The 27,103-nt window shown below is 42.9% G+C and overlaps 1 protein-coding gene across 2 annotated transcripts; it reads left to right on the top strand.

The window, feature by feature from the left end:
• On the top strand, positions 1–26,999 carry PRDM4 (PR/SET domain 4). 2 transcript variants are annotated; one of them, XM_084630579.1, is made up of 11 exons: positions 1–345; positions 2,621–2,754; positions 4,633–4,818; positions 6,242–7,036; positions 10,266–10,415; positions 13,147–13,286; positions 19,386–19,471; positions 21,218–21,345; positions 22,588–22,902; positions 24,449–24,617; positions 25,838–26,999. In XM_084630579.1, exons 2-11 carry the CDS (start codon positions 2,622–2,624, stop codon positions 26,139–26,141), a joined length of 2,406 nt encoding a protein of 801 aa, XP_084486705.1. In that variant the 5' UTR covers positions 1–345; position 2,621; the 3' UTR covers positions 26,142–26,999. The 2 variants fall into 2 exon arrangements, with proteins under 2 accessions (XP_084486705.1, XP_084486706.1); XM_084630580.1 differs by having other exon boundaries at positions 2–345; positions 13,168–13,286.
• The last annotated feature ends 104 nt before the right edge of the window (positions 27,000–27,103 follow it).

The raw sequence follows: 27,103 nt of genomic DNA, 5'->3' as shown, positions 1-27,103 counted from the left end.
CGCGGCAGCGCTTCCTGGATGCCGCGGCCGGACAAAGCCGAAGCGGCGCCGCGGGCCGAGGCCGGCGGGTTCTCGGCCTGTGCCGGCGTCCGGCCCCCTCCCCGCGGCGGGGCTCGCGCCGCTCGGCCGCCCGCTGTCTCCCCGCCCGGCCCATGAGGCCGCTGGGGCTCTGGCCGGGGCTGGGCGGCCGCTCGCTGCCGGGGGCGGCGGCTCCCCGAGAGCGCGGCCCGGGAGCCCGGCGGATGCCCGAGCGGGGAGCGGCTCCCGGCGGGAGGGCGGGGGCTGAGGGGCCCGATGCTGCGGCTGCCTGCGGGAGACGCCCGGCCCGAGGCCCGAGCACCCCAGGTGAGCGGCGGCGGCGGGGCCCCGGGGAGTGTGACCGGGCCCGCTGTGCCGGGAGCGCGGGGGGGAGCCGCCGAGCCTCGCCCCCTTCCTCGCCGGCCGTGCGGCCCCCACCCCGGCCCGGCTCTCCGGGCGGCCCCTGGTCCTGCGGGATCCGAGCCGGCCGCCGCCGCCGCCGCCTCCCTGTTGGCGGCCCGGCCGCCTGCAGGTGTCCGTTTCCTGGGCCGCGCCGCGGGGCGAAAGCCCTGGCCGATCGGGCGCGGAAGTCCCAGACCGCGGCGGAGAGACTCGAGGCGTTGAAAGTCGCCCGTAAAACTCGCTGTTTAGCCGTGCCCTGGTTTATAGCTTCGGAGCTAGACCTCAGCCCTGCCCTGGTGTCCTGCACCTGGTGGTGCCGGCTGCTGGGCGAGCCTCCCCTTCGGGGGCTTTCCGCAGCCACTTGAGCTGCGGGGAGGGGGATGGAGGAGCAGGAGCTCCTGGGATGGGAGCATCCCTGGGCAGACTTCCTCAGCAGCATCAAAGCAAGAAAAGAGCCCTGGTCCATGGAAAGTCAGTGTGGGAAGTGCAAGCACGTGCATATGTTTGGTCAGGATCAGCACTTGAATCCCCAAACTGAAAACTTGGTCATGGGCGTGTGTGTGGATTTGAACTTTGAATGACAAGGAAAATGTGCGTTAACCTACCTGGATTTGAAATTTTGTTGGCTACTTCTGCAAAATAGTTTTCCTTCCAATTGTCTAAGCTAATTAAATGCTGGTGATCTGCGCTGGATTGAAAGTCTTGAGCTTGGTTTGTCAACATAAGTAGGTAAAATAGGCAGTGACAATCCAAATTGCTGCCCTCAATCCTGCCAAGTATGTGTCTATTCTGTTTTGGAAGGGACCCCTAAATGGGGTGAGAGAGAGTTTAGTTTTAGTATCCATGTTTGAACTAGTCCTTGACTTCTGCTGAGACTGTCAACTAGTGTGTAGTGTGATGTGTACACATGTCCATTAAGTGTACTAGCTTGAATACCAATTAATTACTCGCAGAACAGCCATCCTGTGGAAGTGACTTTGTCGCTACTTTCCAGGGTCATAGTGGACCCAGGGCTTGTCTACACTGGCACTTTACAGTGCTGCAACTTTCTCGCTCAGGGGTGTGAAAAAACACCTCCCTGAATGCAACAAGTTTCAGTGCTGTAAAGCGCCAGTGTAGATAATGCTACAGTGCTAGGTGCCGCGCCCCTCGTGGAGGTGGTTTTTTTTGCAGTTTTTTAACATGGCTTATGTAGTCGCAGCATAGCGACTACACAAGCCATGTTAAAGCGCTGCCACTGTAGACTAGCCCTTAGTGAGTTGAAGGTTCTATACCTAGTTGAGAGACAAGGTGGGTGAAGTAATATCATTTATTGGACCAGCTTCTGTTGGTGAAAGAGCCAAGCTTTCAGACTACACAGAGCTCTTCTTTAGGACCTGAGGAAGACCTCTATATCTCCAAAGCTTGTCACTTACACCAACGGTCCAATAAAAGATATTACCTCACCCAGTTTGTCTCTTGAATATCCTGGGACCAACGCAGTTATAACAACAGTGCAAACAACTATTACCGGTTGAGTCATCTGTTCCACCCAAGAAAGATTTAGCTTGATTCTGCCTTTAAAAAATGAGTTTAAATCCATAAACCATAAAAATCAAAATGCCTGTGTGCTGTTGTTCAACTTCTAATATAAACAATCCAGCTACTGACAGTATAGAAGGAACTAATACAGCTATTTGTAATTATGGTGACAGTCTTGTAAAGATATATTTACAGAATCTAGATCACAGTAAAGTGTTTTGAGTCTTGAGAGGTCTTTTCTAGCTTGTGGTTTATTTAAAAAATGAAATCAAATAGCTCCCCTCAAAAGGCAAATCTGACAAATCCTAAAAATGGAGACATAAAGCAGATCTCCTTTCTTTTGTACTATAGGGACTGGATATTTCAGCATAAGAGTATGTACAATTACTTTTCATTCAGCAATATTGTTCAATACTTGGGCAGCAGGGAATGAGCTGAGATCTCATTTTTGTCTGTTAGTGTTGATTTTTGTTTCATTTTATCTAATTTGATCAACGTTAGATATATGTTATCTACAAAAATTATGTGTGCCATTTGATAATGGGGGAAAACTATATTGTCTGCTTAGATTAGTGAGGTGGACATTTTGATTAGTGGACATATGTTGTATACAAATCTTATTTTTCTAGGACTGAACAAACTTAAGAATGATATTCTTTTTGTTTGTTTGTTTTTGTAGGATGAATGAAATGAACCTGAGTTCGGTAGGGATGGACCAGCTGACCTCATCCTCTGTGAGCAATGCCCTGCCTGTCTCAGGAAGTCACTTGGGACTGACTGCATCACCCACTCACAATGCCATACCGGCACCAGGTAACTTGGAGAGTTGCAAGAAGGGCTGATGATACTTGTCACTTGCTATGGATTTGCATTTTGCATAACAGTTGAAAACCAAAGTAGCATAAGTGTGAAGTGCTCATAGCTGGATAGTGGCATCTGGGTTTGTCCTCTGAAGGCTGGAGTCCTCAGGGGGGTGAAATGAGCAGATTTGACATTTGATCTCATGGTTGTAAACCACACTGTGGGATGAAGAGACACCTGAAAGTTGTTGCTTGTGTAGACAAGGCAAAAGCAGTGCTTTCTGTGGCAAGAATGGATGTGTCCCACACAGTTCCTGCCAAAGTTCCTTTTTCTTTTAATAGGGTATTAATGAGCTACCTGTCTCTCTCTCTCCTTTTGTGCTGCATTCATCATTGTGGTGTTTGAGTCCCTCGAAATAAGAACTGCTGCTGAGAAATCTGCCCCAGACTATGTAAAAGCCACACTCAGATTATATTAAATGATAAAACACACCTCTTTTCCTGACAAAGTTTTCAGGAAGTTGCACAGAAGTGTCCATTACAAGTGAAAACATAAAACAGAGAATGAGACAGTATATAAAAATGCAGCCATAGGGCAGGAGGCCCAGCTAGACCTTAGCAGAACCCCAGATTCTAGAAGAAATGATATGTCTTCTGGGGATACTCCACCTGCCTCAGCCACTTGGGAAATGGAGCATGACTTCCCAAGGTAGAACCAGCCCCTGGGAGCAGCAGCAAGGCAAGGTAGGCCCAGCTAGGACTCCATGCCCTCAGTGCCTGCACAGTCCCTTGACCCCAGCAGTGTCAGTGGACTGCTTTTCACAACTTGAACCCTGGACAGTTTCTGTCTTCTGATCAGTTGTTTGCCCCAGCATTCTCACAGTCCTTCCAGTGTCAGTCTTATCTCCCATGCCCTCCATAGTCCTGTACATCCTTCTCTCTCTCTTCTCCCCTTCCGTCTTTTTTTACCTTCTCCTTTTGCTGTTTATTCCATTCATTCTCCCCCTTTGCCCCATCCCAGCCCCATAATAAAATTAATAAACAAAGTTCTGTACTAAAGAAAATGATACACAATTTAAAGAAACTTGAAATGACATTTTCTTAATTAACCAAAAACTTTCAAATATGTTAAACAAAAAAGCTCTAACTGCTAACCATAAATACAGCCATAATACTTGCACGTACTTGTATCTTAATAAATCAGTAAAAATTATATGCTGGGAGTTCACCTGGAATAAAAATCTGCAGTTACAGGGAAAAGGCAGATGTAGAACATGCTTTAGGAAACACTGGGTTCTGTTTATCCCTCAGATTGCTCCTGGCAACATTCTAAATATGCACATGAAAGCTGAGACGTTTCATTGTACTAACTAGGGGAAACCCCTATAGTAGAGAACATGTAAATTCACATAGCTCAGTGCAGTGTGTGTGGTTTTGGCTGCATAACTCACAGATTCCAAGGACAGAAGGGACCATTGTGATAATCTAGTTTGGCCTAACTCAGGTGATAGAACTTCCCCAAAATAAGTCCTAAAGCATATCTTTTAGCAAAACATCCAATCTTGATTTTAAAATTGGCAGTAATGTCACCATTATCCTTGGAAAATTGGTCCAATGGTTAAGTACCCTCACTATTAAAAATGTATGACTTATTTCCACTCTGAATGTGTCTTGCTTCAGCTTCCAGCCATTGGATCGGGTTATACCTTTGTCAGCTAGATTGAAGAGCCCATTATGAAATATTTGTTCCCCAGTTAACGGTAATGGGAATTTTGACTATATTCCTACACTGCACTAAACCCGTAAGACTTTAGTAAACGTTTGTCTTGGTTACATGTTCATTAAACTTACATAGTTCCACTGAATTTTAATGGACATTTTCTTCTTGCAGGCTTGCCAGTTGCAATTCCAAACTTGGGCCCCTCCTTGAGTTCCTTGCCCTCTGCCCTATCTCTGATGCTCCCAATGGGTATTGGGGATCGAGGAGTGATGTGTGGTATACCAGAGAGAAACTACACCCTACCTCCACCACCTTATCCTCACCTGGAGAGCAGCTACTTCAGACACATTCTACCTGGTAAGTAGTATAGCTCTGAAGATTGAAGTTGAGATAGGTGCTGTTACAGAACACCTGAAGAGCTACGTAGCTTTTTTTCCCCTTCTGTGCATACTTAAAGACTGTGAAAGAATACTCTGCATGGCATTCCTTATGACAAATTCCCTGGATTCTTCCTCAAGTCTAATATATCTATTCTAAATCTATATAAAGTGCAGAAAATTACCATGTTATTTAATGCAATGCCCTTCCATTGGAGAGGTGGTGAGGTTCTGGAGGTTGCCTTGGCCGTTTTCTCCCCTATTTTCTGCACGGGCTGTGGGGAGGGCATGGGGCAAAGGGCCGCTGCCCCTTTCCCGAAAGCTGTGCCCTACCTCCTTCCCCTTAACAGAGTGCTGAAGGACTGTGCTCCCTCTGTTTTGCTGAGGCTTCCCAGCTTTTCACAGGCCTCAGCATGGTGACCATATACAGAATGGTGACCCTAAACAGCCAGCACAGGTGCTGGCCTCCTTTCCCTACAGTGCACCATTGGCCTCTCTCCTGAGACTATATGCGAGGGTGCTGGGTGGCTGGTGCTGATGGGCAGGTGCACTAGGATTCAGGTCCTTATATCGGGCTGTCAGTCCCTAGCGCAAAAAGGTTTAGGGTTGCTGAAGAAGTGGTGACTTAGCCCTTAGGGAAAAGAGCAAATGCCTTCATATTACTCTTGAATGATGCTCTCCCAGCTGATCCAGGAGTTGAATAGATGGGTTCTGGAGGAAGAACTGTAGCCAGACATATTGGCTGATACAAATGATTGAAACAAGTGTATAAAATATATATTTTAAAATAAATGGGTAAATCCTGAAGGAGTTCCTCCAGTTTCTTTAATCCTAACAGAAGTATATTGGCATCATCACATAATATGAAATGTGCAGTTCCACTAGCAATCTTTTGAAGACTTCATTGAGATGTTCTTTTGTATAAGAAAGCAAAGCATACTTATACCCAAATTGCCATGTAAACTCTTTCTGACTCCTTGTACTATGAAGTCTGGGTCAGATGTTGCCAGAGTCTCAGCAATCCTGAGTTTATCAGATTAATAGAGCATTTGCTTTGGTGGGTGGAAAAGAGCAAAGGTGATTCATCATAATTTTACAAATTTAAACTGCACCTATATTGCCACTGGGAAAGGTTTATGGTGGTCGCATATTTCTTTGTGATTGGGATGTTTCAGAATTGCCAAGAGTTTGTATTTGTAAGACTTACCTGAGTCTTGTCTTAACTTAATTGAAAATAAATGGGAATGTTTAAAGGAAACTGCAGATAGACTCATAAAGAGATCTTAATAAAGTGTGATTAAATGGATTGCAGTTGTGGATTGTTTATTACTGTTTGAAAATTGATATTGTAAACTCACCTTCTCTTCTTTTTTTCCTTTTCTCCACCTCTTCCGTTTCATCAGGTATTTTATCTTATTTAGCTGACAGACCTCCACCTCAGTACATCCACCCCAACACTATAAATGTCGATAGCAATCCAGCTTTATCTGTCTCCAATAATCCTTCAGCCCTAGATCCCTTCCAACCCAGTGGAACTGTGGGCCTGGAACCAGGGATTGTCTCCATGGACTCTCGTGCAGTGAACACACATGGTGCTCAAACCCTACATCCTAGTGACAGCCATGAGGTAGCACTGGATACCACAATCGCTATGGAGAGTGTTTCGAGGGTAACCAGTCCAATATCTACTGATGGGATGACTGAGGAGCTTACGATGGATGATGTAGCTGGGGATCATTCACAAATCCCAAATGGCTCCCGGAATCATGCACCATTAGCTGTAGACACGGTAGGCAGTAACTTGGCTTCAGATGCAGTGGGTCATAGTGGTGTCATACCCATTCATGGTAACACTTTGGAGATTCCTGTTGTCATGGAGCCTGACCACATTGCAGGCCGGGTAAGCGGTATATCGGACAGCACACTAAATGACTCCATACATACCGTGGCCATGAGCACCAACTCTGTAAGCGTGGCGCTCTCTACCTCACACAACCTAACTTCCCTGGAATCTGTCTCCTTGCATGAAGTGGGCCTCAGTCTCGAGCCTGTGGCTGTGTCTTCCATAAACCAGGAAGTAGCCATGGGGCCAGGCCATGTGGATGTGTCTTCAGACAGTCTTGCCTTTGTACCATCATCTCTGCAAATGGAAGACTCCAATTCAAACAAGGAGAATATGGCTACCTTGTTTACCATATGTGAGTGTGCCAGTGTGCTTGCTTCTACCTCTGGGTAGCATTTATCATGTAACTGTTATAAGGGGTGCGAATATCAAGACTATTGCAGCGAGCCTTATAGATGTCTTTTAGTGGGGGTGGGGAATCCGTTAAGACCATTAAACAAACCCAAAAAAGCAGAAAAATTTACAGTTGAGGATGATTAAACCTCCAACAACTAGGTATAATGGGTCACCATTTTAACATCATTCTGTTGTATCTGTCTTCTCACTTTGCCTGGAGGTTGGAATCTTAATCATTATCCTGTGAACTTTTTGGCTTTTGTGGATTTCTTGACCTTTAATGTCCTTTAAGAAAGAAATTTATTGCATGAATTTTTTAATTTGACAAGTTTTAATTACATCACATGTATATATCCATGATTATAACATAGAATGACTTGTAAAGAGCCATGAGAAATGAGGCACTCAACAGAAAATCCAGAAAGGAGGGGAAGGGACGTTCTTCTAACTTTTCCAATGACTCCTATAAAAGAGTTTTTGTGTTTTGAGGCTAACTGATCTTTCAAGAGGAGGAGTTCGGGACTTGCTCTAGAGCCTGTCATCCCTCCTGGACTACCTGAAGGGTAGTGCATGAGATTATCACAAAGTTCATTTCCTGTGGCAGAGATCTGTGTCTGTCTAGTACTTCCACCACCTGTCTGTCTGGCTTGCTGCCACTTAACTGTGAGGCTGGATTTTAATATGAAGGCCTTTAAATTTCAGCATCATAGTCATTATCTGGTTTTCATCTTTCTCTGTCCTACTACATCCCATCAGAATCCCCGATCGACTAGTCAAGCATTTGAAGAAGAAACACATTTAGTTTAAAAATCTCCACATTTTGCATGATTTTATGTGCATGTAGAGATTTTTTTAATCTGATCTCTCTGATATCAAATGATTGTAAGGACTTGACAAAGCATAAATTGATGGCATTGCAGAATGCTACTCTTGTGTGTCTACACTACTCAAAAGAAGTATGCTCTTATTTCGGGTTAGCTAACCTGGGATTGAAACAGTGGTGTAGACACAGCAACTGTTTTTAACGGGGATTAGCAGCTTGTTATGGGCTTTAACTTGAGCTGCTAACCTCAATTAAAAGCAGAGTTGCTGTGTCTAAACTCCTGTTTCAACCCCAATTAGGTAATGCAGGTTAGCTAATCCAGATTAAGAGCACACCTTTTTTTGGCAGTGTAGACATATGTTTTATCGTAAAAAATAACTTTTCAGCTGAAAGCTTTCATTTTGGCTTTTCATTTTACTTCTTAATAAAATGAGTTTGTGGCCAGATACATGAAAGTAAGGATGGAAGAGATTTTTTTCCAGTTACTTCAAGCGGATTTCTTTTCCGTGGTTACTGTGGAAGATTGGTGCCTCTTTTCAGTGCCTCCATTTTACAAATAGGGAAAATAGAAAGCACACACCAAGGCTAATAACTACTCACATATCTTGAGGCTAAAATTATTATTTGTAAAATACTTTGAGATTCTCTAGATAGGAGTACTAATGTTCAGATAAAGTATGGGCAATGAATTTTCTCATCCATTCCACTACAAGATGTAGATGTCCAATTGTGTTTTTTTTTTAAGTTAATGATGCCATTCTAAGTGTTGTATTTTCATTCATTTCCACACTATCTTTCAGTTGTTGAACTAGGGGCTATTTCACGTTATCAACCTGTTACTGCAATTGCTCTAAACATGAGAATCATCCTTATGCATTAATCCATTCTAATGTCAGCCCTACACACTCATCCATCCAGCAATGGATGTGGATGTGATCATATAGTCATTCAATATGTATTTCATACAGGGTCACGTTATGACACCATTATTCATTTTGGGGGCAGACCATCAGCTGGTATAAATTGTCATAGCTCTGTTGACTTTATGAGAGCTGTGACAGGTTATACCAGCTGATCACCTGCCACACTGAATATACCTAATACCACCATTAGTCCTCCTGGAGTTGGTGAGACCACTTGGGGAGATACCACTCACTCTGAGTAAGGGTATTGCAATTTGACCCATAACACATTAATTCCAGGATGCACACACAAATCTGCCATTGTTTAATTTTTATGTAGCATCTTTCCAGGTGAAGAGATGAGGTATTATGGAGGGGTGAGGATTGTCAGCTCTGTTCATAATGAAGTAGAGCAGCAAACTCTTTATGTGACAGTCAGTCATAGTGTAAAATACTTCTCCCGATTGTATTTAAAGTGGATGGAAATAATTTTCAATAGTGTTCTATAGAGATTTATGTTTAGTGACAGCTATTGGAAATTACTCCACTGAGCACTCTTGGGAACAAATTTCCATTCCTTTCACTGGCATTCCATAAATTCAATTTTAGTGATAGACTTCACACAGTATAAGTATATACGAATAAGTTCCTCTACAGGGGTTTCAGTTTCTGCTGGAAATAAGGTGTTCGTGTGGCAAGATCATAGACAGGAAGCTTAAAAAAAAAAACCCTTTAAGATGGTGGTGAAATGGAAGAATCCTGAAGTCTTAGCCTCCCTTCACTAAAAAATTCTACACACATGAGCAGTCTACATGTTACTTGTCAGATGTGCTGAATATGCAAGTCAGAAAGATGGCTAACTGCCAGTATTTTTTAACTGCCAGTAAATCTTACTCCACCTGTGATTTCAAATGAAGCTGTTTTTTCTACCACTTGGATCAGTACCAGTAAAAAGGATGCTGCAATAAGAACTCTGCTCCAGTTTTGTTGCTGATGCAGAAGGAAGAATAGACTTCCTTTTTCATACCCTGGATATGCAGGGATAAGGTTAGAAAAACTTGTTAAAGTCAGTAAAGTAGGTAGAGGCATCGCAAAGCAAATCTGTGTGGAGTAAGAAGGGGCCATTTTTATGTAGTAGCTCTTCTGACTAAAACAACATATTAATCTTAATGAGGTTAAAATCCAATGAAGCTGATGAGTTACCAGTCAGAAGAAGCCTGTAGTCTGATCCTGGTAGGATTTCTCCATTCCCAGCTGTGTCATAGATTTCTTATGTGACTTTGGACAAGGCCCTAATTTTTCTTGCTTCCATTCACCACCTATAAAAGGGGTATAATAGTACTTCCTCCCACCTTATGTGTGTCAGTGGGGCCTTGTGTCATTTGGGCCTTCTAGGTGTTACTGTAATACAAATAATAAATAATACCTCACTGAACTGTGTTGTCCTTTTTCTACACCCACAGGGTGCACGCTGTGTGACAAGGCCTACCCATCAGATTGCCCAGATCATGGGCCAGTAACCTTCATTCCTGACACCCCAATAGAGAGCCGAGCCAGACTTTCTCTCCCAAAACAGCTTGTTCTCCGGCAGTCTATCATGGCACCTGAAGTAGGTAAGGAAGATCTATTTATCATATATCTCTACAGAGCAGTAAAACAAACCCCAGTGATATTAATATAGTTATGGAACACAGTTGGAAAGGGTCTACACATTAAGAAGGTGACTCCAGAGGTGTTCCCCTCAGACAGTCACCATGATCACTTACAGTGCGCAAAGTGTTGGTCTGTGGCCATGTTTTTGGGCTTTGCCCAGACTAGGGTTTTAGGGTGGCTTATTAAATGTGTTAGCTAACACTGGATAGTGTTGTATAGACAAGGCAATGTGTATTTTATGATGTGCTAGACTGGTCGGATTGAAGGCTGGAGCAAAGCCTAAGCTTCAACTCACCCTGTTTAGCACATGTTAAAGTATATACTGCCTTGTCTGCACTAGACTTTTCGGACGTGTTTGCTAATGTGTTGTAACATACTTTTAATGTCTAGTCTAGCCAAAACATTAGCGCAGGAAATTTATTTGTTTCTCTTTAGTAACCATTCAGCAATAAGTAGGTCCTGCAGTATTCCTGTCTAGGCAAAATATATTCTGTTTTCAATGCTGGAAATAGAAAAGGAGTACTTGTGGCATCTTAGAGACGAACCAATTTATTTGAGCATAAGTTTTCGTGAGCTACCGATGAAGTGAGCTGTAGCTCACGAAAGCTTATGCTCAAATAAATTGGTTTGTCTCTAAGGTGCCACACGTACTCCTTTTCTTTTTGTGAATACAGACTAACATGGCTGTTACTCTGAAATGCTGGAAATGTTGCATAGCCACAATAAGTGAAGTATACATGTAAAACATAACTTTAGACTTGCATATTTCATTCAAGAAGTATTTAGTCTCTTTTAGAAGAGATTGTTGATGTGTGGAAGAGTAAGGAGCCAGCATTTCTGAAAGAAGGCTCCATTCAGATCGAACAAGATCCAGGTGGTGTAAATCTCCATAGCTCCACTGAAGTCAAAGAAACTAGATGGACTTAAACCAGTTGAAGAACTGACATGTTCTCTCTTGACATGGTCAGTATTACCAATCCTTCCCTACCTTGAGTCTTCTTTTTTGAGGAAGATTATCAAAGAGATTGTGATGAGGCAGCTCTAGCAATAATGAGTCCTAACTTTCCTAACACCGGTCAGTTTGGTTTTAGACCTGAATATGGTATAGAGGTTGTACTAATTGTGTTGGAAGATTATCTCCTGGCAATGGATGAAGATCAGGTTTCCAATATGATGCCACGGTGCTAGACCTACTAGCAGCTTTAGTACTGTTGATGTGCCAGCAGACCCTAGCTGGGTTGATTGACTTGCTTTTGAGTCTGTGCAATCCATTTTTATTTTTGGGGAAGCCACCTGGGGTGTGGGAGGAGATAGTATTGGATGATTGCTCATCTGCTTTAAAAATTCTCTTTTAATGGATTTTATTAAGTTATCCTTCCTGTTTATTAGATAGTTAAGGGAGTCAGTGAAGCAGACTGGCTCTGTTACCTTCAGTATGTGGATTACACCCAGATTCAGGACTCCATGTCATCAAATCCAGACACTGCAGTTAAGTAACTTTCCCAGTGTCTGGCTGAAATTGGAGCTTGACGCTTAACTTAGATAAGATAGAGATACCAATTGTAGTTTAGGGGAAACAATCAGAAGGAACAGCGGAGTTGATATCTGACCACTATTCATCAGTTAGGGCTGGTCTACACTGGGAATTTATATCGGCATAGCTGTGTCTCAGAGGTGTGAAAAATCCACACTCCTGAGATACATCGCTATGCCGACCTTCCGATGTAGACGGCGCAAGGTCGACATAGCTACCGCCTCTTGGGGAAGTGGATTACCCGTGCTGATGAGAGAACCTCTCCTGTTGGTGTAGGTAGTGTCTACAAACAAGCGCTAGAGGCACAGCTGCAGTGGTTTAGTGTGGACATACCTTCAGGTTTGCAGTCTGGGGTCTTGCTGAATCCCTAGTTGCTTCTGGATGTTCTGGTAGTAGAATTGCTCAAGTGCCGTCTTTTCCATCTGCACTTGGCAGGTTGGTTGTGACCTTCCCTTTAGATGTGGACCTTGTTATTATAATCCATGTTTTTGTCACTTTAAGATTGGATTATTGCGCTGCACTCGCCCAGGGTCTGAAGACTAGTTGGAAACTTCAGCTAGAGAAGCTGGTTTGCATAGTGATGCTTCTTGTTGGGAACAGATTACCCTTGTGCTCTGTGAGCTTTCCGCTTTGCTCCTGGAAGCTATCAAATGTATTGGTGTGGGGCTATAAATATAAATGTTTAATAATAATAATCTGGATACAGGAATTTCTCTGCTCATCACAGAAATACATTTGCCTCTGATGAGAAATGCAGAATCTACTTAACGGTGCCCAGCAACAGTTCTGGCAATTCATGGGGATTAGGTAGGCTAAATTCATGGGAATTAGGTAGGTACTGAAATGATAATTTTCTGGTTCTGCAGAAAATGCAATAAAATTTTTAATGGGCATAAATGGTCAGGACCTTAGTTTTACAGCTCATCTGAAAGTAAATGACTTGCTTTAGAAGCCAAAAATAAATATTGTAATTAGAACAAATGGCTCACAGGGGCGTTATATGATGGTGGTGGCACTTGTTTCTATAATAATTGTATCCCATTTGTGGAATACAAGGTTTTATGGTCTGATGCCCAGGTATAACCCTCAGAACATTATCTCACAAACACTGCATCTTTTAGTTGTTTGACTTGTTGTTTAAATAATTGATTCTGCAGTCAGTGCCTTTCTGCTGATAGGTGTGTGGACTCGGGAGACCATTCCTGTGAGGACTTGCTTTGGACCTCTGATTGGGCAACAGAGTCACTCTTTGGAAGTAGCAGATTGGACAGACAAGACAACCAATCACATTTGGAAGGTCAGCGTATGTCAAGTCTCCCTAAATCTTATGTCAGTGTCAAAACTGACAGTTAGTGGTAGTTTTAACTGTGACTTGAATGCTCTCTTCTCTTTAACACCCCCCCAAATCAAGATGGTTTTTGTGGGGGGTATATGTATATCAGGGGTCAGCAACCTATGGCATGTATGCCAAAGGTGGCACGCAAGATGATTTTGAGTGGCACTCACACTGCCCGGGTCCTGGCCACCGGTCCCGGGGGCTCTGCTACCGTCCTGGGGTCCCAGATGCCGGTCCCATCCACTAGCCCCGCTCAGCCCGCTGCGGGTCCTGGCCACCAGTCCCGGGGGCTCTGTTGCCATCCTAGGGTCCCGGCCGCTGGCTCGGGGCTCTATACCTGCCCCCAGCTGTGGTCCACTGGCCCCAGCCTGGGGCAGTGAGGTGTGCGGATAGGCAAGAGGGGGTGCAGCTGAGCACCCCCACCTTAAAAATATTCCAGTAGAGTGGTGCTGGAACAATTTTTAAGCCCTGATTTGCTGCTTACATCACTATCACGTCACATGGAACAGCGCATTGCTTTTGACATTGTGTGTGCCATCCGTCGCGATTTTTTTTTCCACTGTAAGTTGAGGGGTACATGTGACAAAATGTCAGCTCCTAAGAAAGCAAAGTTAGATGTCCATTCATTCAGCCTTCTTGGACAGACATTGGATTTATTCAAAAGAAGGACCATGCTTGTATGTGCTTTCTGTTTGTCGCACATCAAGTGTTCGACATTTTCAAACGAAGCACGAGAGAACCTTTCTTGATGAAGCAGACAAGATTCAATCGATCAAAAAGGCGGTAGCAGGATATGAAAAGCAAAGCAGTGTTTTTAAAATGCTTAAGTGTAAGTTAAAATTGAGCCACAGAAGGAAGTTACAAGATTGCACAGTGCATTGCAAAAAACGGAAAGCCGTTTACAGATGGGGAATACATAAAAGAAGTTTTCCTCAGCAGTTCAGAGGTTTTGTTCAATGATTTGCCAAATAAAGATGCGTATCTAGAATAAAAGAACTGCCTGTCTCTGCCACACCAGTTGAGAGATGCGTAAGCAAAATGGCAGAAAACATTAACGAAAAGCAGACAACTGCATTAAAAGACACAGCAGTGTTTAGCGTTGTAGTTGATGAGAGCGTGGATATAAACAGTGTTCCACGTTTGGCAGTTGTTGCAAGATATTGTGCTTCCGGTGAAATCCAGGAGGAACTTTGTTGCCTAAAACCCCTGCATGGCGCAACAAAAGGGGAAGATATAGCAGAAACTTTTGTAAACCATTTTGAAGAATGAGGAGTTGACATCAGAAAAATATTTTGTGTGACAACAGATGGTGCTCCTTCCATGGTCGGAAAACAGAAGGGATTTGTAAAGTTACTTGAAGATCAAACTGGCCGCCCGACAGTCAAATTTCACTATATTATCCATCAAGAAATACTGTATGCTACAATTTCTAATTCAGAGCTTAATAATGTGATGAATACTGTGGTGCAAATTGTGAATGTCGTTGTTGCTCGACCTGCTTTGACTCTCAGACAGTTTCAAGAACTGCTAGAAGAGATGGACATCGCTTATAATGACATTCCACTTCACAGCAACATTTGGTGGCTAAGTTGTGGCAAGGTTTTGGTGTGCTTTGTAAACTGTTTTGATGCAATCAAGGCCTTTTTGTCGGAAAAATGACAAAACTACCCTGAACTGGATGATGACAAATGGCTGTGTAAGCTCATGTTTCTAACTGACATCACCTCTCACCTAAACTAACTCAACCTCCATCTCCAGGGCAAACGATTCTGGATCTTTATGAAACCTGGAAGGCATTTGTTGAATAACTAGCATTTTTTTCTCGGGATATTTGAACTTCGACTTTTCGCTACTTCCAACACATGAAAGAGCTATTGGCACGTTGCACTGTCAGTGTTGATGAGATTGGAATGTACATGCAAGAACTGGAATCATAATTTTCTGACAGATTTCTAGATTTCCAGCGATTTGGCTCAATGCTTTCTTTTCTAATTAAACCTGAAAAGTTCAATGAAAGCGACTTGGATTTGTCTGTATTTCAGTGGATGGGTGCTGAAGATTTCAAAATGCAGCTCATTCAGTTAAAATGCTCAGAATTGTGGGCATCAAAGTTTGGAGATCTGCGAAGTGCACTTAAAGCTACTGAGAGAGATCATGGGGCCTCTATTCTGACCTGCTGGACCTCACTGCCCGTGAAATTTAACTGTTTGAAGAAAATTGCGTTTGCAGTTCTTTCAGCATTTAGATCCACATACCTGTGTGAACAGGTATTTTCACACATGAAATCTGTCCTCTGTCCCTCTCGGAGCCAGTTAACAACTGATCACTCACAAGCCTGTGTGCAGCTTCAAGTATCCAAATACATGCCAGACATTGGAAAACTCAGCAAGGAAAAGATCACACTAAACTGATAAGATCTGCATTTTAATTTAATTTTAAATGAAGCTTCTTAAACATTTTAAAAACCTTATTTACTTTATATACAACAATAGTTTAGTTATATATTATACAGAGACACCTTCTAAAAACGTTAAAATGTATTACTGGCACGTGAAACCTTAAATTAGAGTGAATAAATTAGACTTGGCACACCACTTCTGAAAGGTTGCTGACCCCTGATGTATATGACACCAGCTATGCAATATGGCCTTTGCCAGGCCACTAGTGACAGCTGATATAACACAATGCACTGACAGTTAAATTTGTAACATAATGGAACATTCTCTAGTCTAGGGCTAGGTCCTGGAGTGGGCTACTTGTGATGACCAATATTCCATAGTGTTGCACACTGAGTTCTCATTTGTACTTCTGGAATCAGCACTGTTTTATTTGGTTACATTGCAGACTGTGTGGAGTCCCCACCAAAGTGATAGGTCATTTGATGTAGGAAAGCACTTAAAACCTTTAGTTTTCCTTTCCGGGCTATCCATAAGTGTCATCAAGGTTCCTGATCTCTCAAGGTCAACTGATTCTGACACCCTTGACTTTTTAGCACCAGCTCTGTCACTCTTGATTTTCTAATACCATCAACTCTACATGTGGCAGTGACGTACTGAGGATCCAGCTGTGCAAGTCCAGGAGAAACACATGCAGTTGGATTCTGTTCCTAGTTTAAATGGCTCAGAGGTCTGCAGATCTATCTAGAATGACCAAGTCTGATGCTGAAATCCTGGCACTACTGACACTGTAATCCCTCATTCTTTGGGAGTCATCACTCCCAAATCTGGGTCTCTTATCCCAGAAGTGTGTTTTCCCTCCAGTGTCAGATACTTAGTCTTATCTAAATAGTACCCAGAGGTGATGTCTGCTGATGGTTTACTTGAAGGACCTGCAAGATAGTTGAATGAGGATATAGGTATTTCTTTTGTGGTAGTCCCTCTAGACAAAATCAGTAGAACTGTTTCTGAAACCAGGTCAGGGTTCTTAGTAGGAGCTGCCATGAGCTTTCTTTGCTCTGAAACCCTAGCTGAGATTTCCTTGTGCCAAGATACCCTCAGCACTGAAACCTTGGAAACCATTCCCAGGCCCAGACTGAGGTGGCTTCAGTACCTACTGAGTCTCATTCAGTGCTGCAACTCTGGGAATGAATACAATTGCTAATCCAGTGCTAATGTCCTGACTTTGAAACCATCCAAGGCCATTGGTACCCAGAGACAGCTAGGTTCCAAACAGCAGTATCAGTGCTTTGTTCTGAAGACAGGCCACAAAAAGCTTTCCTGGAGTCCACACCCCTGTCATCTTCTGATGCTGGATTACTGGTTCTGCATGCTTCTTCTGTTTATGTTCACTCAACTGCATACTGACAGCTCTGAGCTTCCAAGGAGCAATGCTTTATTATTTAAAGGAAAAAAAAAAAAAGTGGCAGCCTCTCCAGGACCATGCTGCCTTTGCACCAGAAGTCTCAGTTCTGATTAGATTAAGCCATCTGGTGCCATGTCTTTGGAATCTATTCTACTGCATTGCCAGGAAGACCTTGGATTTTCATCCTCTGTGTGTAGCAGGCAATCTGTGTCAGGTACAGGTCCTGTGAAAGTGTCTTCATATTGTTTTAAACTTCCCTCCAGTCTCAGTTCCCAGTGGGAAAGCACTTAACGTGTAAAATTGGGATTCTCAGCTGACATTAAGAACAATTCCTTGGGATTTTTGATGTTTGCTATTCCTTGACCAGTCAGCACATAGCAATTGCTACCAATAAGGTGACACTGGCATTATATTCTCTCTCCTTGTGGTATAGCCATATTATTCCAGTTCAACTCACCACAAATATCCATGGGATGCTTTCATTTAAGCAGCAAATTAAAAAAAAAAAAAAAAAAGAGCGAGAGCGGGTGTGTGAACTGTTTCCTGATGTGTCGTGGACATCAGGTCATTGGTGCATTCATTCTATAGCTAGATTTTGGTACACAGACAGGCTCCTTACCAGTGGTACCTGGTGTTACTTTTATCCAGACTTATGTCTATGACCGCCATAAAACTGATTGATTACAAAGGCACCACTCTTTCTTGACAGTACTCTGTCTCAATTAATCTCTATTTTCATCTTACACTGGCTGCTAACTTGTCTATATTTCCCCAAGTCTCCCTTAAGCCCAAGTGAGGACTTGCACATGTTCATTCATCTGGTAACGTCTAACATAGTCAACTGATCCAAAGGCAGCATCCAGTGCATGTCTTACGGTTTTTTTTTGGTTTTTTTTCATAGAATTTGCAAAGCTCGAAACTGTAGGTGTCTGCAGCAAAAAAATTCTCTCACTGAGGTCTGAGCTGTAAGAGTGACATGTTGTAACTTCTTTTGACACGCCACATAGTTTTATCAATTTTGTATTCCTTGTTCACCTAGAACAACTCAGCCCGCCTTTCTATAGTATTTGTACTGCTTGCTAATCTCCACAAGCAATAGTACGCAGAGGCCACTCGAAGAGAGAGGTTACTTACCAGCAATTGTTCTTCAAAAGTGTCAAATCTGCATATTCACTCTCCATCCCAAATTCTCAGGTCAAGAATTCCAAACTTAGGAAAGCAGCTGAGGGATGGATGGGGCCACTCCCATTTTTATACCCTTGGAACTCTCCATGATGGGGAGGGAGGGTGAATGGCCACAATCAACATTACTGTAAAGATTTCCCACAGCTTGATGCCAGGAGGCACCAGTCCAACAAGGGTGACTATGCAGAGGTAACAATCTTAAAGACTAACAGTTAATTCAGGCCAACGAATCATTTTAACCTTCATTTTGGTGTACATACTTACACCCTCCCTTACCTCCCTGCAATCTTTTTCTCATTTTAATGCTATTAGAGGTGATGAAAAATGAACTGCATTCATTCATTGTCAATCAGATAAACCTTTGTTAACTGCAGTTACTGACTATCATTTAAAAAATATTTAAAAATACAGTGGTTAATATTTGAGCTGTGTGGAGCAAGTAGTTGGAGAGAGCCACAAGATACCACTGTTCCTGAAGCTTGGCCTGTTAGAAAAGCAGATGAAAATATTTGTCAAAAGCCTAAATGGAAGCAGGGAGGAGAAAAATATTCAAATAAATGAGCAGATTTAAGACTAGTGATTGTGGTGTCAGGCATCACCATACGTCAGTCTCTAGCTTGGTCCCCAGGGGTCAGGATGTTTGTGCTAACCTGAGGGGTGGGGGGGCGCAGGTGGGGGAGGGATTTGTGATGTGGTGGTGGTGGCGGCGGCTCCCATTAGGAATATGAGGTCCCAATGGTGTATGACTCTTCTCTCTACACCAAGGATTTGTGATTGTTGCAAGGCCTGTTCGATGGAGGGATCAGGGAACTTCTGTGCAAGGTACAGCGTTACCCTCTGAGGTTGAAGACAAGCTTGGAGAAGAAATGACGTTAAATCACTTCCTGTAGCTTAGGTGCCCCTATATTGTTATGGCTTGGTTCACCATTGGGGGCAGCACGGGAAAGACACAGTGAAGTCAGATAGCAGTTGTGTGGGAGGAAAGCAATTCCTCCCCTAAAGAAAGGGATGAGCTCTGACCAAAGTCATTGCCACTTATTATCCTGACACTGTTTGTTTTGTCTTTGCTGTCAGATGTACCACAATGGTGTCCTGGAGTTCTACATCATTACAACGGATGAAAACGAGTGTAACTGGATGATGTTTGTACGCAGAGCCCGGTGAGAGCTACGTTTACCCAGATTGAGCAGATTTGGACCCTATGGTGTTGTCCTTTATAAAAAAAAAAAAAAAAAAAGACTGCATTATTTGTACTACCATAGTGCATAGGAGCTCCATGCACCTGTGGTCCAGCATTCCATTGTGCTAGGCACTGTACAAACACAGAACAAAAAGACAGTCCGTACCATAAAAAGCTTATGATCTATGATAAGGCAAGAGACAACAGATGGATACAGACAGATGTGGGGGTGGGGGAAAGAGGAGGGGTTTGATATGTACAAGGAAACAATGAGACATTGTCTAAATAGACCAGACAGACACAGGGTGGGGGTGGGGGTAGAACACAAGTAGAGTGAACGTGTTGGTGGCAAATGTCATGTTAGTTCCATTATTTGTTTATTTGGAAGGGGTTATTTACAAGGGGATCAACTAAATGGAAGGAAAAGAGAAAGTGAGGGGTAGGGGTACAGGGCAGGCGTGGAGTGAAGCTGGGGTTAAAGGACTGTGAGGGAGGGGGAGGGTTGATGCAAACAGCCAGTCCCCTTGACTCCATGTGACTCTGAAGTCTGCCCATGGCCTAGAGAAATTTTGAAGAGTGAATGTGCAGCCCGCTGCAGTGGCTGCCCTATGTGATAATTAAAGAGTGGTGCTGAGCGAGCCTTTGAGGGATTTCTAGGAAGCTGGGATTGTTGCTAGGAGAAAATCAGTAAAGCAGCAAGCAAGAGGCTGGGCAGGGTATTACAGGGGAAACTAATTATATGGTAAAGCATCACTCCAAACCTGTGAATTGAATCTAGTCATTTGTCCTTTTAAGCCTTATGCCAGCTGCTGCTTTTGTGAATATGGTGGTCTATTGTTGTCTCTTCCCTTCCTCACACCTTTTAAAATATATCTGTTAAGATGGCATTTGCTTGCATTTTTGCTTTATACCTTTACTGATAAGATGCTCCAGGTACTGCAATGTGGGCCAACACCATCCCTTTGTTCTGGGATTCACTACCTTTCTCCTAATCCCTACTGATAGCTATACCTTTTTCTCTACCTGGGAGCCTGCAAGGAGAGCTGTGCAAACTGATGTGAATATTGCCCCATGAGTGGGTCAGAAGGAAGGATATAATATTTTCCCTATTACTCCATGAGACACAAAGCAGGTCTCCTCTGTAATTCACTTCATCAGGCTAGTGAGCGGGAATCAAGTTGTTCCTGGCTTTGGGTCTTCTAGCAAAGTGGTGCAGTGCTGCTTGCATGTTCTACCTAGTTGATCTGCCAGGCTAGCAAGACACTATTGCCTCCTGGAAAACTTTGCAAGTGCTTTAAATTCAGTTAATTCTGCTTATAAGACTCATTTTGTATTTCTCTTCCCTTGTCTTTTTTATTAGGGGCATTAGCATGAAAAAGGGTCTTAGTTCTCTTAAGAGGTCAACTGCTAGTTTCCTCCAGTTTGCTTTCTCTGATGTCAGTTGTTTTCACAGCAACCAATTATGATGTCACAAATACGCAATGACTTTATAGGGAACTAAGCAATAGGAATAAATGAGTTTCATGTCATCATCCCTAGTAATAAAGAATGAGGGAAGTGGTAGAATTGCAGTTGAGAAGAACTGTTTCTGAAATGAAAATTCTCCACAGGATGCTGAGAGTTCTTTAAGGAGATTCCATTGTCTTTTAGTACTACTGATAGCTTGGGAACAAAAAGCAAAGCTGACAATTTTGAAAGGTGTTTAAAGTCTCCTTTGTTGGTGTAGGAATCGAGAAGAGCAGAATCTGGTAGCTTATCCCCATGATGGAAAAATGTACTTCTGCACCTCACGGGACATCCCTCCTGAACAAGAGCTTCTCTTTTATTACAGTCGGGATTATGCTAGACAGATTGGTAAGAAGACAGGCACATTTATTTGCTTTTACAAAGTCGAACATGAGCTCCCTTTTATATGCTGCCTCTGGTATGTGAGTTGGGATTTCCTTAAGTTTTTTTGTTAGCACTTGGTAGTGAGTGGCATTGTATTCCTATAAATTCCAATTCACTACGTGTAAATAACAGGTTCTTCACTATTGCTATCACAGCCCTTTCATTTCTCTCTGCTCAGAATGAAAAGATTTCATATTCCAGTAGGACCGAGAGAGTTGTTTCTCTGTCATCCATAACTTGGGAGAGACAATAATAGGATGTGTAAGATTCTCAAGATTTTGAGTGGTCATAACAGATATTGGTGTAATGCTCTTCATAGTTTAAATTTCCACATAACAAATGATGGTGAACTTAGCGCTTGCAGAAGGATGAGGGCACTGAGCCAAACTATTGTATAGTACCAAATGCAGTGCAAGCTTCCCTTCACCTGCATGGCTTAGTTGAGAGCCTGATAGATGCCAGCACTGATTAACAAGGGAACTCTAGGTCCACCTTTAGTTTTCAAGCAGGAGGAACCAAGCACAAAGGAGGAAAGAATTTTAAATGACTGTTGCTTGTTCATTGGACTTCAAGGGTTGGAGGATGCTGCTCCTGCCCATAATTCTGTTAGACTATGATAGACCAAAATCTAAAGTCCTTATCCAACTGTATTTAATCTTTATTGAGGCAAAACTTCCATTGAAGTTAAGAACTGAATAAGATCTACCAGAATTTGGCTCAGTACTATTACTATGATTAATATATAATGCCTTTCATCCAAGGATCCCAAACACTTTACAAGTGTGAATATGTATCACTATCACCCTTTTACAGGTGGGGAAATCGAGGCACAGAAACTTGTTCAAGGTAGCACAGCGAGTGACTGAGTCAGTGAAAGAATTCTGATTTCCCAGACCTTTGTCTGTTGAGCTTATTACTTCACTTGAAGTACAGTTCATCCATCCTGTAGCTTATGAATAGCTTTAGTTGGTGTTCCCAAGGTTCGTGGGTAGAACAGGTATCATAAGCCACTGTAGTCTGTTGATACCCTTTGAAGCATGCATAAGACTCAATTTAACAAGCTGTAGAAAAACCACAGCACTTGATTATATGTAATATCAGAGAAATTGGGGAAAGTATGCAGCCATGTTATAAAGTGGGCTAGCAATGTTTTGAGTGTGTGAAGGAATGGTGTGTCTAATCAAAAGAAATGCTTTTGGGTTACAGGTGTCCCTGAACACCCAGATGTGCACGTTTGTCACTGTGGAAAGGAATGCACTTCCTACACAGAGTTTAAGGCCCATCTGAGCAGTCACATCCATAACCACCTCCCCAGCCAGGGACACAGCAGCAATCATGGATCAGGCCACAGTAAGGAAAGGAAGTGGAAGTGCTCCATGTGCCCCCAAGCTTTCATTTCTCCTTCCAAACTTCATGTCCATTTCATGGGACACATGGGCATGAAGCCACACAAGTGCGATTTCTGTAGCAAAGCTTTCAGCGATCCCAGCAACCTCCGGACTCACCTCAAGATACACACAGGTAAGGCAGATGGCCTGAGTTGGACTTTAAGATGCCATTTCACAAAGTGTTGTTTGAATTGAAGTAAACTTACTGCTGGCAAAAGGTGCCAGATTATCAGCCCCGGAGACTGAAATCCTTTGTTCATTCACAAAATAAGTTTTATACATACAGCAGCAATGCACTTATCCCAGCTGCTGCCTCTACGTGCTTCAGCCTTGACCTGGAAGCACTGTCTCTGTCTCCAGGTACTGATAACGCCCCCAGCACCTCAGTATCCAGGGCCTGCCTATGGATTGAGAGAGTAACAGTCTCCAGATCCATTCAGTTCTTGACCTTACGTGCTGAGACTGCTAACATAAGTGCCAGTTATGTTGGGGGTTTTGTGATATGGACACCTATCCACTAGGAACTGAACCAAGACCACCATCTCATTTCCATGTCAACTGTTGAACACTTGTCAGGTGGTAACTGCCTTTACTCAGTAATGCATCTGTGCCAGCTTTAACTCCTCAGTCACTGGTTTAATCACATTGAGGTACATAACCAAGCCTTTATCCAGACTCTTCATTCCTCAGAGGCTAAATCTAAATAAGCTGTCAGTCTGTGGATGGCACCAGTTACATATTGCTTGAGGTTTATGGCTTCAGCCCGAAATCCTAGGATAAATTACTCTGCTCTGCACGATAGGATTATAGGAGCCACAAAGTAGGCTTGTTTACGACATGAACTTTTTAAAGGCAGGAAATTGAAAGGTAAATATCTTTGCAGACTGCCTTAGTTAAATGGGTACCTGGTGGTGGTGGTAATTACTAACTCCTATATACAACTTTTCATCAGTATAGCTCAAACTTTTTGTTGTAAGCATCATTATCCCCATTTTACAGATGGGAAAACTGGAACAGAGTGGTAAAGGGATGTAAGAACAAAAGAATGGCATCCTGTCTCCCGACCATGGCCAATTCCAGATGCTATGAACAGAACAGGGCAATTATCAACTGATCCATCCCCTGTTGTCTAGTCCCAACATCTGGCAGTCAGCTATCTTGGCTAAAAGCCATTAGTAGACTTGCCCAAGATTACCCAGAAGGCCAAACCAGCAATAGGACCGAGGCAGTGTTTGAGTGTTCAGTGTCCCAGTTCTTAACCTTGAAATACCAGTCTTCAGGTCAAGTACTGAACACTCAATGACAGCACTCTAACTGTAAGAGTACTTTCCATTCAGATGTACCCCAAAGTGCTTAAAATATTTGATTATACAAACTCTTCATTAGATTTACCTTATCTACGCTGCAATTGCAAAGGCAATTGCACAGCGTCTCTGGGTATCCTGCCTCTTTATAAATCTCCCAGCTCTGGAGTGATTGAATTGAGCTCAGGTGTCAAATTTTGATTTCTTGCATGGCTAGCCCAGACTGTTGTTTTAATAAGTCATCATGCTGAGTTTGAAACAGAGCTGCAGAAATAGACAGGTGAATTCTTAATGCTTCAGGGAAAGATTCTTCTGAAGTGAATGATGGGTTTTTTTTGCAGACTTCATTGTCACTGTGTGTGTGTGCAATTCTAGGTCAGAAAAATTATCGCTGCGCGCTCTGTGACAAGTCGTTCACCCAAAAGGCTCACCTGGAATCGCACATGGTTATCCACACTGGGGAGAAGAACCTGAAGTGCGATTACTGTGATAAGCTGTTCATGCGGAGGCAGGACCTCAAGCAGCATGTACTCACCCACACACAGTAAGTGACCTTAAGTATGGCAGCTAACCAGCAGGAAGTCTAGAGCCAGGCCTATGGCGTAAACAATACAGAATACTTTGTGGACATGCTCAGAAAATAAATATCACTCTAGGTTATGGGGAAGTGCATCTTGATCAACTCTAGGATGGCTGTGTTATTGGCCATCTGTTGGGGATGGAATATTTTGACAGGAAAGCTACCATTGAACCTTTCAAGGCTTCTGCAAAATTTGCTTTTCTTACTAGAGAGAAAACCCAAATCATCCTGCTTGCATTGTGTAATAGCATTCTCAACCCTCAGTTTTGGGAAGGAAGGTAATCCACTGATTTTTGTCCCTAATTCTCAGCTGAAAACTCTCCAAGTTCCAGTGTGACCATGCAGAATCAGAAAGCATGCCACAGCCTCTCACTAGCATTCTCACCTATCAACTCCTCATCCCAGTCTTTGTCCACGCATTCCCAGTCTCCACCCTGGGATCTGCAGCCAATCTGTCTTCCCCTGCCCCCTGAGCTCCTTGCTGAATCTAATGCCTCCACCCATCCCCCTCCCAGTTCTTGTCCTTTCTGCATTTGTCAGGCTGATTCATTCTCCACAGCGTCTGAGATAGTTAGGGAGCATTTGACAGCACAGGACAGGGAGTCTCCCTGCTCCCAGTTCTGGTATCACAGCAGCTGGCCCTGAGCACCAATGCTGAGCCCCGGTATGGAGCAGTGCAGACAGAATCTTTAGAGAATTTAGCTGCCAAACTCTTAATATGTGTCTACTGAACAGAGATTTTTCAAAGAAATAATTTTGCCAAATTTGGACAGTTCTTCCTGGGAACAACAGGCAGATCCCTGGTACCAGGGTAACCATCCTTCCAACTTCCTGCGCCAGTATGGAGTTTTGGTTAACCAAACTGTTCTGGTCAATGAATTCTACCCTAGAAGAGCTTTATAACAAGGCTATACAGTTGTTGGCCCTAGTAGATTTATTGCCAGTGTGACAAAGCAACCTACACTGAGGATATGGAGCCTTTGTGGCTTGTAAACCCTGTGCAGATGTCTCACCCCATATGTGAAATCATTTGTAAACTGGTTTCTTTTAATCACTGTTATAATTTAATCACTATTTTAAGCAACCCCCTTTCTCCAAACTCCTCTAATCACTTAAACAAGACTGTTAATGTATAGCTGCTGTGTCTCATGAGGAAAACCGAACTTTTTTTCAATCCCTTGTAGAGAACGGCAGATCAAGTGTCCCAGGTGTGACAAGCTGTTCCTGAGGACAAATCACCTGAAGAAACATCTCAACTCCCATGAAGGAAAGAGGGACTATGTGTGTGAAAAATGCTCCAAGGCTTATCTAACCAAATATCACCTCACTCGCCACCTAAAAATCTGTAAAGGCCCCACATCCAGTCTCTCAGCACAGGAAGAGGAGGATTCGGAGGAGGAAGAATTAATAGAGTCAGTGAGGACTGAAGACTGTAGGATTAACAGTGGAGTGTATTCGACAGATGACTCTCTCTCTGGACATAAGTGATGGAAGAGGGAGGAAAAGTCACTCCCCTTTCCCCAAGCATCATGTTTTTATCAATGAAACATTATATCCCTATTTACTAAGCCCTATGGCTAAAACTCTGAATGAGAATGGATGACGCACTTATCAGTTGACAAGGAACAGTTTCTAGTAAGGAGATCATAAAAATACACTGTGCACAGACTGACTCTTATCTTTCCTATATTTTGCTCAAACACTGACAGGATAAGGGAGTCACCTTGCTCCGTTCTTTGGATGGAAGAATCATGAAACAAAAATGAGATTTGGTTACCATAGGAACCTGTGAGCCAACATCTTGAACTGACAAAGCCATGAAAGTATGTTGGGGATTTAAAAGAAAAAAAAATTGTGTATTTTGACACTTTAATTCAAAGGGGTTTGTGTTCTCTCTCTGAGGCTCAGAGCATAATACAGAGAATTCAAATGCTCAGCTTTCCTTCTAGAAGTACAAATTAAATGCTTTGGTTAAAAAATAGTCTGTGAAATCAGCACTCATGGTGGATAACACAAGTACCTGAGCACAAAATTGTATAGGAGACCAACATTTGGCTTTCAGATAAGTGTTGCCTCTTAATTTCCAGTTCAATAGGAGATGAGGCATGTAGTGATCCTACTTAATTCCATATGTTCAGTTTTGATGGGTTGACTTGGCTTTCAGAACACCAGAGGCTTGAAATTGTCCAGCTAGTTTATATTACTCATTATTAAGCTGTAAACTGTAGCCATGTGAGGTGCTGGTGATGGTGGGAGGGTTTGCTGCTAATGTATTTATGGAATGAAAATGTATTTCATTCAAACCTGTTTTCCTTTTGGAAAAATTAAAATATGGCTCTTTTCTAAGGTGCTCTCTCATAATTACAAGTCTCCCTTTTGAAAGTTTCTGAATTTATGCTTTTCCAGACCACAATGGAAAAATGCAGATCCTCAGTGTGTGTCTCAACATG

This window comes from Lepidochelys olivacea (genome assembly GCF_965140295.1).
Source record: "Lepidochelys olivacea isolate rLepOli2 genome assembly, chromosome: 1".
Lineage (NCBI taxonomy): Eukaryota > Metazoa > Chordata > Testudines > Cheloniidae > Lepidochelys > Lepidochelys olivacea.
The sequence above is the reverse complement of the archived record's forward strand: the minus strand, read 5'-3'. Positions and strand labels throughout refer to the sequence as shown.